The sequence below is a fragment of the Zosterops lateralis genome (assembly GCF_965231275.1).
Source record: "Zosterops lateralis genome assembly, chromosome: 1".
NCBI classification, from domain to species: domain Eukaryota; kingdom Metazoa; phylum Chordata; class Aves; order Passeriformes; family Zosteropidae; genus Zosterops; species Zosterops lateralis.
The window spans coordinates 53,273,751-53,287,802 of NC_139762.1; the positions used below are offsets into that span (position 1 = coordinate 53,273,751).

Here is a 14,052-nt window from a genome sequence, read left to right on the forward strand (position 1 = left end):
CCAGCCGTAGCCGGGGGCTGCTGTAGCCGGGGGCTGCTCTGCCCGGGGGGCTGCTCTGCCCGGGGGGCTGCTCTGCCCGGGGGCTGCTCTGCCCGGGGCGGCCGCGGCGCTCGCAAAGGTTGCAGCAAAGGCGCCGCTCCGCGGGGCGGAGTGTGTCCCCGCCGGCTCGCCGTGCGGGGAGGCGGGCCGGGGGCCGGCTGAGATGGGAGAGAGCATGTCCAAGAGGCTGAAGCTGCAGCTGGGCGGCGAGGCGGAGATGGAGGAGCGGGCTTTCGCCAACCCCTACCCCGACTACCAGCCCCAGGGAGCCGCGGCAGCGCCCAGCGGGGCGGACGCCCACCGGGACAGGGCGCTGCAGCCGCCGGCCGAGGAGGAGTCGCTCCCCTTCGGCGCCGACGGGAAGGTGAGTCCCGGAGCCCGGGCCCGGCCTCACTCGCGGGTCGCTGCCGGCCGTGGGTTCCGCCCCGGGAGGCTCCGGCGGGGCCTGTGCCCGGCCCTGCTCGGGGCGGCCGCCGCGGCCTCGGGGCGCCCGGGAGAGGGAGAGGGAGGGCGGGGTGAACTGAGGGAAGGAGCGGGAGCTCGGCCCGGCCCCACGGCTCGGAGCCGGCAGCGGCCGCGCTGAATTCGGGCTGTTTGTTTTGCTTCCGTACGGGAGAGAGCGCGGTGCCCCAGGGGGAGGTAATAGAACGCTGTGTAGCAGAACAGCTGTAGCTGCTCTTACCGCGGTGGCTCTGTGTCTCAGAAGACATTGTCAGCACAAGTTGCCCGAGTTTCACCAGAGGAGTGCATAAAGGAATGGAAAAGATGAGCGCCCGTCTAGAAAAGGAGTTTATTCTCAGGTAACAGCAATGCTCAGTCACTAGGCGAAGCCAGACTGTTCTCACGTGTTTATTTACTGACATACCCGCATTTATAGGTTCAGGTGCACATGAGAGGCACCTGGCAGTCGGCTCATGCCCACAGAAGGTCTGCCTGGTAGGACTGCTCACACAAGGTGTGCAGTCCTCCTGCTCTGCTTATCTCCTTCATCCCACGTGCTGCTCTTTGGTATACTATCAGTGTCTTAGGTTTCCAGTAGAGAAGCTGCTCTGGCCTGGCCTGTTACCATGCCGGCTGGATTAGGCTGCAGAAGGAATGCCAGAATATGGACTTCGTGTCATTTAGCCCCTGTGCAGCCTCATCCTTCAATACCGTACAGCTTTGTCATCTTCTGCCTGGAAAACACTGCATGGTGACACTGCTACAAGCACAAATGCATTGAGGGTGGAAAGTTAGCTTCCTAACTCTCTTGATTGTGTGCTGGGCGAGTAAAGGGTGAATAAAGGAAAGCTTTGATATCAGCTCTGTATTTTTTCTTTTTGTGGCAATGTGAAATTACCTTGACTTACTGATAGAGTGAGACAAGGGTGGTGATGCCCAACAGTGGGAGGGACATTCTCTCTGACCATTGTAAGTACCAGCAGGACACCATCAGCTCACCGTCAGTCCAAAGTAATGAAAGGTTTCACTAAGTTGTTTATGACTGAGGTTTATGAAGTTGTATGTGGCTAAGCAGAGTGCACAAAAGAGAATACTTTGAGGCTTCAGTGTCTAACTGCTGCAGTTGATTGCAGCTGTCAAAAGCAGAGCATTTGAGAAGGGTAGGTTCAGAAGTGAAATCTGCTTTATTTTGTGCACAACTCCTTGGTAGTTTGCTGAGTGTTGGTAAAACTATTTTTTTTTACCTTGTGGAAGAGAACTGTTTTTTTCTTTGTTCTTTTGTATGTGGCTTAGTTTGTAAAAATCATCCAAGTTCAAGCATGAGTTCAAGTATAAAGGCAGAGAGGAAATGGCAGAATTGCTGTAGCTATATATTGTTGTTAAATTGGTAAAAAACATACCAAGTCCTTTGTAGGCCACTCATCTTTCTTGTGTGCCTGCTTTAAATGCCACACTTCATGTCCATTTTTTAAAAGAGAAAATAGTCCTTCATTTACTGCTGATCTAGATGGACTAAAGCTTTCTCAAGTGAGATAACCAGAAGAACAGTGAGATATCAAAAGAAGATGAACATCTATAAAAATTACATTTTAGATTATACTAGCTCTATTGCAGAATAGTTCAACTCTAATTTACTTTGGATTTGATTCTCGAGGGAATCTAAATTCAGAGACATTGTTCTGTGGCAGAGCTGAAATTAATTACTCAAGATTTTCTAGCCCTGTGTTTACATTAGGAATGCTTGTTATGGTCTCCTGTGCATGAAAATGGTGTTTTACAGTGGTGTGTTTTTTCCTAGCATCAATGGTGGATGACATTCCTTGTTACGGAGTGGCAGCCAGAAGCTGTTTGTGCAGGTGTGTTCAGGAAATATGTTAGGGCACCTGAGTAGTCATGTATTTGATAAAAGGTGGTATCTGGACTTTGTTCAGGAGGATGAAGTGCCTCTGGAAAAAAACCCATCTGTACTTCCTTAAAACCATGTAGCTACAGCAATTCTGTGCATTTCATAGAAGGCAGAAGCAAGTGTACATGGTCTTCTGGCTTTGCATCTGCAAAATCTCAGGAGTCATCTTACGTATTTCTGGGCTAGAAATATAAATATACTGTGAGTATATTTATATTTATGTCTGTTTATATTCTTTGAAGTATATGCATACTGTCACTCCTAGTATTATCTTTCTGTGAGGTTTTATGATGGGTACTTTTGGGGTGCTTTTATTGTTTGTGATTTTCAGTTTATGTTTTAGTATTTTTTTTGCATTTAATGGCTCCCATTCCATCAGAGAATTATCTTTGCTTGCCTAAAGCCCCAGTGAAGACAGAAGGACTTCACACAGGGTAAGAAGTCTGTTCTGTAAACTTCAGTACACAGCACACAGGTTTCCTAAGAATGAGAGCATCTTTCAGAAGGCCTCAGTGCAGTGCATAATTCCTTCCTCCCATCTGCTGCTGAGCGGAGCGAGGAGCGCTGAGTGACTCACGTCATGACAGCCTGAGGTGTGCAGGGCTCTGCTGTTGTCATGGAAGGCAATGCATTATTAATCCATTTGATTTCTTAGTCTGTCACGATTGCCATCTAAAATTCACCTTGGTTGATAAAAGGACAAGAAGCTATTCAAGGCATTGTCTGAAATGTGAGACAATCAGGATAAAATTCTGCGTATGGAAATGTGTGTGGGTAAAATATTGTTCAGAAATCTTGAAGGTATGGGAATATGAAAAGCAGAATTTGAGGTTGCTGATTTCCTTTCTTATAAATAGTCACAGTAAACACTGCAGCTGTCTGTGTGGGCTCTGCTCATGTAGTTGAAATTCACTGTTTTCATTACTAGATTTCTTCACCATTAAAGTATCATGAATTTAAATTGCTTCTGTAACTTGTCTGAGAAAGCCAGGGTAATAATTCATCAGATAGCATTAATTCTAGATTAATAAGAAACATGATTTTAAATGTAAACTTTTGTTTAATAAGTGATGAATCTTTCAATTAAATATATATCCTGTAACCTTTTTCCTTTTCATGTGGACTCCATAGAGATACTTTAGCCTAAAAAGGTACCTATAGATAGTATCTCAAAGTGGTTGGTCCAAAAGTTTTCAAATGGAAATGTAGATGGTCAGGGGAAACAGAGAAGTGAATAGACTCATAGCAAAGAACACTCCCCAATTCTTAGTTCCCTAGTGTGGTAGAAAGTTACCAAGATCTAAAAGATTTCCTGAGAAGGAAAAGGGTAAGGAGAGCTTGCTGCTGAGGGGTGGTGATAGCTTGGGACCTACAGCCCACTGTCCTCAGAGCTGCCACAGCCCTGTGGCTATATTTATAGTATAGTCAGGTGTGATTTGGGATTCTCCTTCACACTGACTGCAGGCCAGTGATGTGGGAAAAAAAGGCAATCTGATATTATCTGCTCAGCCAGGGAACATGGAAGCCTAGACAAAGATATGAATTTGTTGTGGAATCACAAGATAGAAACAAAATTAGATTCAAACTTCATGGATTGGTCACTAGAATCCCCAAACTTAAACTTCTCTTTTAGGCAAATTCTTTCTTTCTAAGTTTTTTTCTGACTTGCCATGGTGTTCTAAGAATATTAGAAAAAGGTGGTGTGTTCTGAGAAGTGTATGCCATGCTTTATTAGGCTTTGCAGGGAACTCCTTCCAGGGAGCCTGTTTCAAAGATAATGGTCATTGACAAATACAAATTAATGGTGATACAGAATATTTACTCAGATTTATCATTTGGGTGATTTAGTAGTGTTTAGTTTCCTAATGCTTTCTCAATCGCCTCTTACTTCTGATAATTCCTTTACATGGCTTTCAGTCTTCTCCTGTAAAATATATTCTAAAATATATGTATATGGGTTTTTGTCATAGCCCCACTTGTCTTCTCCTTTTGGGTTTTTGTTTTTGTCTGTTTGTTAGGTTGGTTTTTTGTTTGGTGTGCTTGTTGTTTGGTTTTTGTTTGGTTGGGTTTTTGTTTTTTTGTTTGTTTTTTCCTGTTTGGTTTTTTGTTTTGTTTTAAAATTTTTCGGGGGGTTGTCTCACTGGGCACTTTAGTTATCTCACTGGGAGCAGCAAGTTCTTTGTGTTCTGGGACTGACTCAGCAACAACTTATACTAGTGGAATTATACAATTTATTGCACTGGAGGCAAAATGCAATCTCCAAAGCCAGTAAATAATTCTTCCCACTTTCGTCTAGAGATGTGGGATGAAGTAGCTGCATTTCTTGAGCTTGTTACTTTTTTGACTGTTTCCTGGTTCCCCAGCTCATGTACATGCTGTCTTCATAGGAGACCGTGAAACAAACCAGTTTTGCAGTATTCTATGTGATTCTTCAGAGGGAAAGTTTGTTTTGCTTTTTGAGAGTCTTGGTCAAAAGTGGGCCTGAAGATCCGTTTGTTGTACTTCATTCTCTGTCACGGACTCCTGGCAGTTGTATGCAGCCCAAAAGGAAGAACTGCTGCTTCTTTCCTCCAGCACAGATCAGCACTGAACTAAGGTTCCCTGAAAAAAGCTGCTTAGGGTTTTTCTGATGCTTTTGTGGGGAAAGCCTCTCCAGCTATTCAGGAGGTGACCAGAGAGTTAAGCCTGTTTGGTTTAGGCAACCAGTTCTGAATGAAAATACTTTGTAAAATCAAACCCCCAAGTTCTGATTAAATTGTCTCACATCCATCAGTTTCTAGTTTTATATTGCAAACTTGCATGTTAATGAGTTGTTACTCCAGCTCATTGTGTGGGCAAGTGCAATAACATGTACTTGCTTCCTGGTGAAAATAAATTTTATTTGGGTCTAACTGCACTGATCTGCTGTCAACCTCAATATGTGGAATATGTCTGCTCTCTGTGCATTGGAGTAATTTAGACAGAATTGGTAGAGGTTTTAGGCTTTTTTTTGCAACTTGAGGACCACCTAAAAATGTCACAGCTGAGCCAGAGACTTCTGTGTAGTGAGTGACTTTAAATCATTCTGGCAACAGATTTTTATTTTCTCAGCTTTCAAGAAATAGTATGCCAGTGTTAGGCTACCTGGAGGGCCAGCAATTTTCGGTATGGCTCTTTTGCTTTATCAGTCTCTATTTCCCAAAACACAGGATGTCTGCTAATCATGTTTATTTTTGGTACCAATAATCGGGAGCTTTTTGATGATTCTTTGTGATGATCTAGATCTTTAAGCTTTGGGTTTTTGCTGTCTTATAACCAATGAGACATATAACTTCTTTCACAGACAAATGCATTAGAGAGACAGAATTCTTATTTCTCACATGCTTTAGGTAGTTCTTTGAATAACTTGAATGTTTGTCTTTTAATGATGTTTTTCACGCCTTGAGAGAGGGTGATGATTATGTTTAAAGCCTATTCTTAAACTGGCATTTGTAGCAGTGTAGGAATTTGCCTACAGCTATTGATTTCTCTATCTCTTCCTTCCTTCTCCCTTTTTAAACTTTTTTTCCCCGTTATCACATGTATGGCACTAAGTGACAGATCACTGAAAAACTGTGCAATGTGTTCTACAGACAGCAGTGTTTCAAAGCATTTATTAAGCGTGTGGTTTTGCAGAACTGGCATTTTTTTCCCCTGAGGACCTGTCTGAGAAGTATCAGAGAACTGTGAGTGTTTCAGAGGCTGTGTGATGAGCTTCCACAGTATCTGGTATTTTCAGAGAGGAAAGTCTGCTCTTGTGCTGTAGGAGTCTTTTGACTTAGGTAAAAATAAAGTAGAACTTGTTCTTCTCTACAAAAAAGCTGGTCACCTCCTAGCAGACCTTGCTAGATTCTGCTTATGGGATCCTACTGCCATCCCTTCTGGCCTGCTTTTGCGGGAACTTGTGGAGGTGAGCATGAGTGCTCATCCTGCTTCAATAGACCCGTGCTCCAATGCATGGGTGTGAAACCTGGCTCTCTTACAGTCGGTGGCAAAGTTCCCAATGACTTCAGTACAGCCAGGATTCCTCATTTCAGCAGAACTGTGAGTTTTTCCCTATGACATTCTTCCTTGCCAGTGTCTGTCATGTCCTTTCTGTGATCTTCTATGCAAGTTTGGTTTTTGAATGAGTTCTTGCTGCAGTACCAACTTGAGCTGTATTTTCTTCTCTTTGAAACATACTTTGGCTGAAAGACAGCACAGCACCATGTTACGTGTCCTGTTCTACACATCACCAACAGCAAACCAAGGTGAAATACAAGTGTATTCTTTGTTTGGTAGGTAGCAGCACTGTGTGTTTAGGTCATCTCCTTTCTACTTCTGCAGAATCAGTTGCTTACGTCTGCAGTCTGCTTTTGCACGTAGTATCAGTCCCCTGATGAATTAAAATAGGGTTAAGAGCAAGATGGTTGTTTTGGGAGCTGGTGGTGGCAAGAAAGATTGGTACATTGGCAATTTGTGAGAAAGCTGTGAGCTTAGGTCTCCATTGCCCTGCTGTGACTCTGCACAAGTTCTTAGCATAGATGTCATGAGCAAGTAAATGCCAAGAGGTGTTTTTGAACAACACAAGTATCTAAATGTCTTTGACAAATGCAAATGAGATTACTCATCCCGTGTCTGTCAAACCAGAGTGTTACTTTCAGTGACAAAAGGAATGCCATGAGGCCTCAGGATTGCATTGTCAGACTTACATCAGCACTGTGATATTTGGCCCAAATGCGCATGCAAGACTCAAGTTACAGACTTCTCCTACCTAGCAGAAGTCATGATATACAGTACACACATAGCAACTGCTTATTGCTTCCTCTGCTGTTGGTTCTGGTCTGTTTTAACACCATGGCTGTAAAGCTGGATACGGCTGCAATGGTCAGTAAGAATCAATATGTTATTGTAATATTGACTACAAGTGAAATGTTTAGGGGTTTTAGGAGATTTTTATTTGTATCTTGATGTATTTTTTATAATAACAGAATCACACAATATTCTGTGTTGGAATGGACCTATCACAACCATTGAGTCCAATTCTTAAGGGAATGGCCCATATGGAGATCAAACCCATGACCTTGGTGTTATCAGCACTGTGCTCTATTGTAGCTGTGTAGCTCTAGTGCTGAATTTATAGAAGAGTTAAATTCTCTTTAGAAACCCTACAAATGAAAGAAAGCAGAAAAGTGTATTCATTTAAAGCATCATTTAGATATGTTTGTTTAGTGCCAAAAGCAAGTGATGTTACATAAGTATTTATGTTCTTTACATTTTTGTTGGCTTTGGAAGACTTTGTTTCGGGATGGAGCTTTTGCCTGCTGTCTCACTGCAATGGAAAAAGTGATATGGTTCAAATAAATAACAAAACTATTGATTTCCACATCAACAAATTTAGTTTTATCTGCATTACTTTTGTGCTGATAATGAGCCTTTTTAGTTACCATAACCAATATGGCACAAGGCTCTATTTGGTATAATGATGAATGAGCTCTCGTTTTTTGTATTTTGACAATATAAAACTTTAACAGTGTTTGGGATTATAGTGGTTCTTTCCACAGCAGCAGAGGAGTAATGCAGCAGTTGATTCCTGTAGAGAGCCTTTTATAATTAAAGATACTCTTCAGCTCCTGCTGTCACCCAGTGTTTTGTGAACCAAGAGTAAATGTGCTACTGGGTATCAGAGATCAGGCTTCCTGGTTTTTGTTTGTCCCTACAGGAATAACAAGTCACCTGCAGAAAAGGCTGAATGCCAGCTGGAAACATCCTCATGAGATGAATGTGCTTCTGATGAAAATCAGTCTGTGCTCCACACAAGTGTGCCTCTTATGCTCAGTCGTAGTGCTGCCCTAAAATTCCTTGAAGGAAGTTTTAAAATCTTCTAAAGCTACCTTTCAACATTCATTTCTTCATGTAATTAATTTATTCTAGTGCATGTAAGCATCTGTTACAAGCTTATAAGGGAATCCTTTAAAGTGATCAGTGGCAGTGCTTGGTTGTGAAAGCTTCAGAGCAACAGAAGAAAAAGAGAGGCAGTGGTGGAGGAGTAGATAGCTGGGGAAAACTTAGTTGCCCCTTATAACCTATTCACACTGAGATAAGCTTGGGAGTAGCTTTGTTTGGGTTTGCAGATAATTACAAAAATAGTAATAAAACTATCCTTTAATCTGGGCTTTTCCAAGCACTGAACCAAGACAAGTAAATTACAATTCAGATTCTAGAGAGAGGGATTTCCAACCAGAGCTAAATTATTTGTATGGGACTGAACTTCCAATGCAGAACCCAGGCATCCTGGTGTCCTAGTATTCCCTTCCTACCTCTAAGTAATTTAATCTGGTGTTTGATATAAAATACCCTGATTTGGTAACAGCAGGTGTATTGTCAGAACAAAAAGATAACCAGCATGCTTGTGATGTGCAGTAGGTAAATAAATGGGGAGTCTGAAGCCTTAGTTCACTCTTGTCAGATAAGCTGAGCTCTATGCCTGGATGCATCCACGTGAATATCCTCATGCTGTTTCACCATATGCCTTAGCATTGGCATAACTGTCTTTTGAAGGAGAGAAGCCCTGCCCTTGGGGAGGGTTTTCCTTTGTGTTGAGACCTCACTGAACTAGTCAGAAAAGGGAGAGTGGTGGGATGGTGGTAATGTGGATGCATAGTACAGTTCTCTAACAGAAAGGTGCTTAAAACAGCATGTTAAGGCTGAAGAGTAACAGGTTTCAGATGCCTACTGTGTTTGGTTCCTATTTCTAGAGCTATTGGAGGAGGTTAAGATATCTCTAGCTTGTTTCTAGATGATACGTGTTCAGTGTGAGATATAATGGCACAATTTCCTTCTTCCTTCCTATCCTACCACTGATATCCTTAAATGAATTTCAGCTATTGACCCTGGTGATTTCTGGTCTGTCAGAAGCCTTGTGCAATTCTTACAACCTTTCTGATTTCTGAACCTGTTGGGTGGATGTTTGAAATCACTGATTTTTATTTGAAATTCCACTCTAAACAATAGTAAAAATGTGGAAAGTCTTGAGTAATCGGTTGTGTGGTGGCATCCAGGACCTGTAATTTTTCCAAATGCCGCACTTTTGGGATGTGCTGTAGTCAAGTAAGAATTTACCTTACTGCTGTGCTAATCTCCATGTTTCATAGACTTTAAGGAATAATCAGTAACATATCTTCCCTAAAAGTGTGCATGATGGGAGAGAAATGTTGGCAAGAGTAAAATATCCTCTGTTATATTTCATATATTTCATCTATATTAACATTTTTTTGTCAAAAGTGAAAGCAAGCAATGTGTAGAATCCAAGACTTGTTTCTTTGCCTTTATGCCTGAGCTGAAGATGCTGAGCTGCTCCTGCTCATCTTCTTTGGCTTCATTGTCTGGAGTATGCGCATTTCTTTTCCTATAGTGCTACAAAGGCTGTGCAGGGACCTTGTGATGAGAGCAAGTACCTATAACACAAAGTTTGTGCTGTTTGTCCATAACATGGTCTTGGTACCAGGATCCTGATTAGAATTACATGCTGTCACAGTGTCCATAGTTGCTCTTTGTGTGACTTTAAAGAATGCAGAGACAATTTTTGTCTAATGTAGAAACTTGTAGCTTATAAATGTAGTCAGAATGCATTTACATGAGACACACTTAAGATGAACCACCTTGATGCTGCTGGTTGCTGTATGTGCTGTTTATTTCCTAGTTATTTTTTGTTTGATTGGTTTTGTTTTGGTTTGATTTTCTTCTCTTCCCAAACAAGAAAATGGAGCAGGCCCTTCACATTTCTTTTCTGGCTCATTCCCTGTCTCCTGCTTTCAGGTCAATGCTCGGTTCTCAAAACGGATCCAGGCAAAAATCAAGGACCTTCTGCAACAGATGGAGGAGGGGCTGAAGACAGCAGATCCACATGACTGCTCTGCCTATACTGGCTGGACTGGTGAGAAAGCTAGAATTTGAATGAAATGTATTTGTTAAATGATGTAATTGGATTTATTCACAGACGATTCTGATACTTTCATAGGAGTGACAGAAATACTCTGTTACGAGCATTTTTGTGAGTTGGTTTTTCTTTTAACTCTGGAGCTTTGGTCACTACTGTCTGCACCTTGCATTAGCTTCAGCAAAGATACAGAGTGATGATTGACTTTTGTATATTGAGATTGTTGTTTTGCAAAAGGAGTGGCTTTTCTAAGGCTGCTCTTTTTACCTTAACTCTTGTTTCTTTAAAATGCTTTTAAAATTGAGTTATTTTTCACCTTTTTCTGTTCAACAGGCTATTAGTTAGCAGTTTCCTAATGGTAACAGCATCTTCTAATTAGATGGGGGGAATATGTTCTGTGGTCAGGATTTTGGAGCCTTCAAATTGGGAATTTGGCTGTTCCTGGTAGGTCTGGAAAAAAAATGGTAAAATGATTGTGTAAGGAGGGGGAGTGTAGAGAGATGGTTGCAAGACTGTGAAGATCATGAAGAAAATTAGGTGTGTGCAGGTGGTGGTTATTGCTAGGGACCATTTTTCATTTAGCATTGCATCGTTGATGCTGTCCAGATATAAATAAGCCCTTCTAATTGCTGTGATTTAACCCCACCTGACAACTAAGTATCACACAGCCAAGGACTCATACCCTGCCCATCCCACATCCCTCTGCCATAGTTGCAAAAAACTATAAAACCCATGGGCTAAGATAAGAACAGTTTAATAATTGAAATAAAGTAAAGTAAAATAAAATAATAATAATAATAATAGAACCAACAATAATAATTACAATTGTAATGAAAAGGGTAGAGGGATAAAAGGCAAGAGAAATGAGTGATGCAGAATGCCTTTGCTCACCACCTGCTCACCAAAGCCCAGGCTTGCCTGAGCAGTGATTGGTGGCTTCCAGCCAGCTCCTCCCAGTTTATGTGCCCAGCATGATGCCCTGTGGTAGGGGATATCCCTTTGGCCAGTTCCTGTCAGTTGTCCTGGCCATGCTCCCTCCCAGCATCTTGTGGACTTGCTCCCTGGCAGAGCATGGGAAATTGAAAAGTCCTTGACTTAGGGTAAGCACTGCTCAGCAACAACTAAACCGTCAGTGTTCTATCAGTGTTATTCTCTCACTAAACCTGAACCACAGCTCTGTAGCTACAGAGAAGGAAATTAACTATATCCCAGCTGAAACCAGGACACTGATCCTGGAGGCAGAGCCTACCATTTTCATGTCTGATGTAGCCACTGTTCTTCAAGTTGCCAGAACATGTCCATCTAGGCCTGTTAAATGTGACTTTGTTGGATAGAATGGCATATTCTGTTCCTGCTCTTCTAGCTCAAGCTTCAGGCTTAAATTTTTAGCACCATGTGTTTGAAATGTGCCTTGAGGAGATCTGTTATTTTATCTCTGTGTCGTGAGAGGAGAGTAGCTTGGAAAAGCTCTCCAGCCTTCATCCATCCTTAGGTTTAAATCTGGCAATTAAAGGGTAAAATTTCTTGGCTTTCTTCTTGATGTTTCTGTACAGATGGTGCTGTGGGTGGATGGGTGGGGAACTTTTAGACAACTCAGGCTCAAAAGACAGACATGTTTCAGGGTCTGAAAGTGACTGGCTGTTGAGTGCGTGCAGATCTCCAGTGGTGGGCTTTCTCATGCTGACAGTACAGGATGGCTCCCGGGGAGCTGTTCTGACACAGGGACTGACAACTGAAATTATGGCTGATAAACCAGAGCATGCTGAAAATGAGTCATAAGGTAAAAGTAACACAGCCGTCATTAGCTGAAACAGGAATATAGATGAACAAGTGACGTTGTCTAATGAGTGTGGGATTTTTCCATCCTGTAGAAGGATTGCCATCTACATCTATTCCAAGCTGTTAACTTCTTTCAAGGCTCCTGTGGACATGGTTCTGAATAAAAACATTTAAATGATCTGGTTTTTAAAATACTTAATGCAGATACTTTTTCCTCAAACTTTGCTCTTTGCTGCATTTTGCTGGTGTGCAAATCAGAAGGTAAAAGTAGTGCTGTAAACAACTGCCCTGCTTTTTATGTACCAAGTCTAGACAAATCTTACTGACTATGCAATCATGAGCATTGGCTTGTATTTTGTGAAACATCTTTAAAATCTTGGATGTTGGCATGTAGCAATCGTAGGACACACGTAAGAGTCCATCTTACTTAAAAAAGTACCAAATACTTTTTTAACATGCCAGACCTCTTGGAGGAGCCATTTTAAGGGCGTTGCACTAGGAAGGATTAGATGAACTGGACTTCGTGGCTACATTTCTAATCATGCTTTGATCAAGCCAAGATATTTACACATTTGTTGCAGAATAAAAAACGGTTCCACAAATTCTTGTAAATAGCCCACAAGTTCCCATGATGTTCGCTGGGCTACCCAAGATCTGCAGCTTTCTTCATAGATTCACCTAGAGAGGCTTGTTCAGAGCCTGCCCAGGGAACATGTGAGGGTGTAGCAGCATTCTTGTGGTGCTGTTGTTCTTGTACTACTGAGGAAGCCTCTCTGTGAGCTAAGTGGGCCTTGTGTGTTCCTTGTGTGGGCCTTTGGATGAGGCTCAGGAGAGTGCTCTCTCCATTCAGAAATGGGTTTGAGTTACAGTGTGGTCTAGAGATAAGTGATTTGCTTCTGCATGTGTATGCTTGCAATTGGCCAATAGACATCCACTTAGATGGATTTGTTTTACTTCCTTCAGCTTACATTGTTGTTATTTCTAAGGTTTTGGTTTGTATTAATGGAAAGCTATGTAATGAGTTTAATGGAGTGAAGCTTGATAGTACCTCCTGGCATTCTCTGGGCCCTGGTTTGACTTCTGGCTTTTACAAACCAGCTTGACTTGTACTAGCTTGTAATCTTGTTGTGAAATACTTTCAGAGGTTATGAAAAACTAGGCAATTTGAATCCAAAAACTCATTGAAAGATTATTTAACAAATCAAAGAGGAAGTCACTTCTTGCATATTGAGTATTGTACAGTTAGTGTACTCAGTCACACATGTGCTTGTTAGCTCAAATTTTTGAATCTTCAGTGATTTCTTTGTGTAATAGGTTGATGTTGGCTGAATGCAGAGCACCCACAAAGCCTCTCTCTCACTCACAGGGAAGAGAAAAATATAATGAAGGTGTCATGGGTTGAAATAAGGACCAGGAGAAATCACTCACCAAATACCATCATGGGAAAACAGGCTATAATTAAAGATATTAATTGAATTTATTGCTAACAAAATCAGAGCAGGATGAGAAATAAGACCTTCAAAACACATTCCTCTCACAAGTCCCTTCTCCCCAGCTCTACTTCCCAGCTCTGCATCCTCCCTCAGTGGCACAGAGAGACAGGGAATGGTGGTTATGATCACTTCCTCACCTGTGGTTTGACCCGCTGCTCAGTGGGAAGAGTCATTCCCCTGCTCTGCCATGAAGTTCTTCCTACAGGAGACAGTTCTCCATGAATTTCTCCAGTGTGAGTCCATTTCATGAGCAAACGCTCTCTGCAAACTGCTGCAGCATGGGTCATTCCTCCATGGGGTGCAGTCCTTCAACCACAAGCTGTTCTAACGTGGGCTCCTTTCTCCTGAGGGTTTACAGCTTCCTTCCAATAGGTCACAGCTTCCTCTTAGCCATCTACCTGCTTTGGCGTGCTCCATGAGTCTTCTCCATAGGCTGCAGATGGATCTTTGCGTCCCCA

General features: G+C 42.2%; 1 protein-coding gene across 1 annotated transcript in view; it reads left to right on the forward strand.

Moving 5' to 3' along the window:
• The first annotated feature begins 201 nt into the window (after positions 1-201).
• The window catches only part of LANCL2 (LanC like glutathione S-transferase 2), a 32,004-nt gene continuing 18,153 nt past the window's right edge, over positions 202-14,052 (forward strand). Inside the window, exons 1-2 of the mRNA XM_083865546.1 lie at positions 202-403; positions 10,202-10,319. Coding sequence (XP_083721672.1) covers positions 203-403; positions 10,202-10,319 — 319 coding nt within the window. The 5' untranslated portion in view covers position 202. The remainder of the gene's footprint in view (positions 404-10,201; positions 10,320-14,052) is intronic.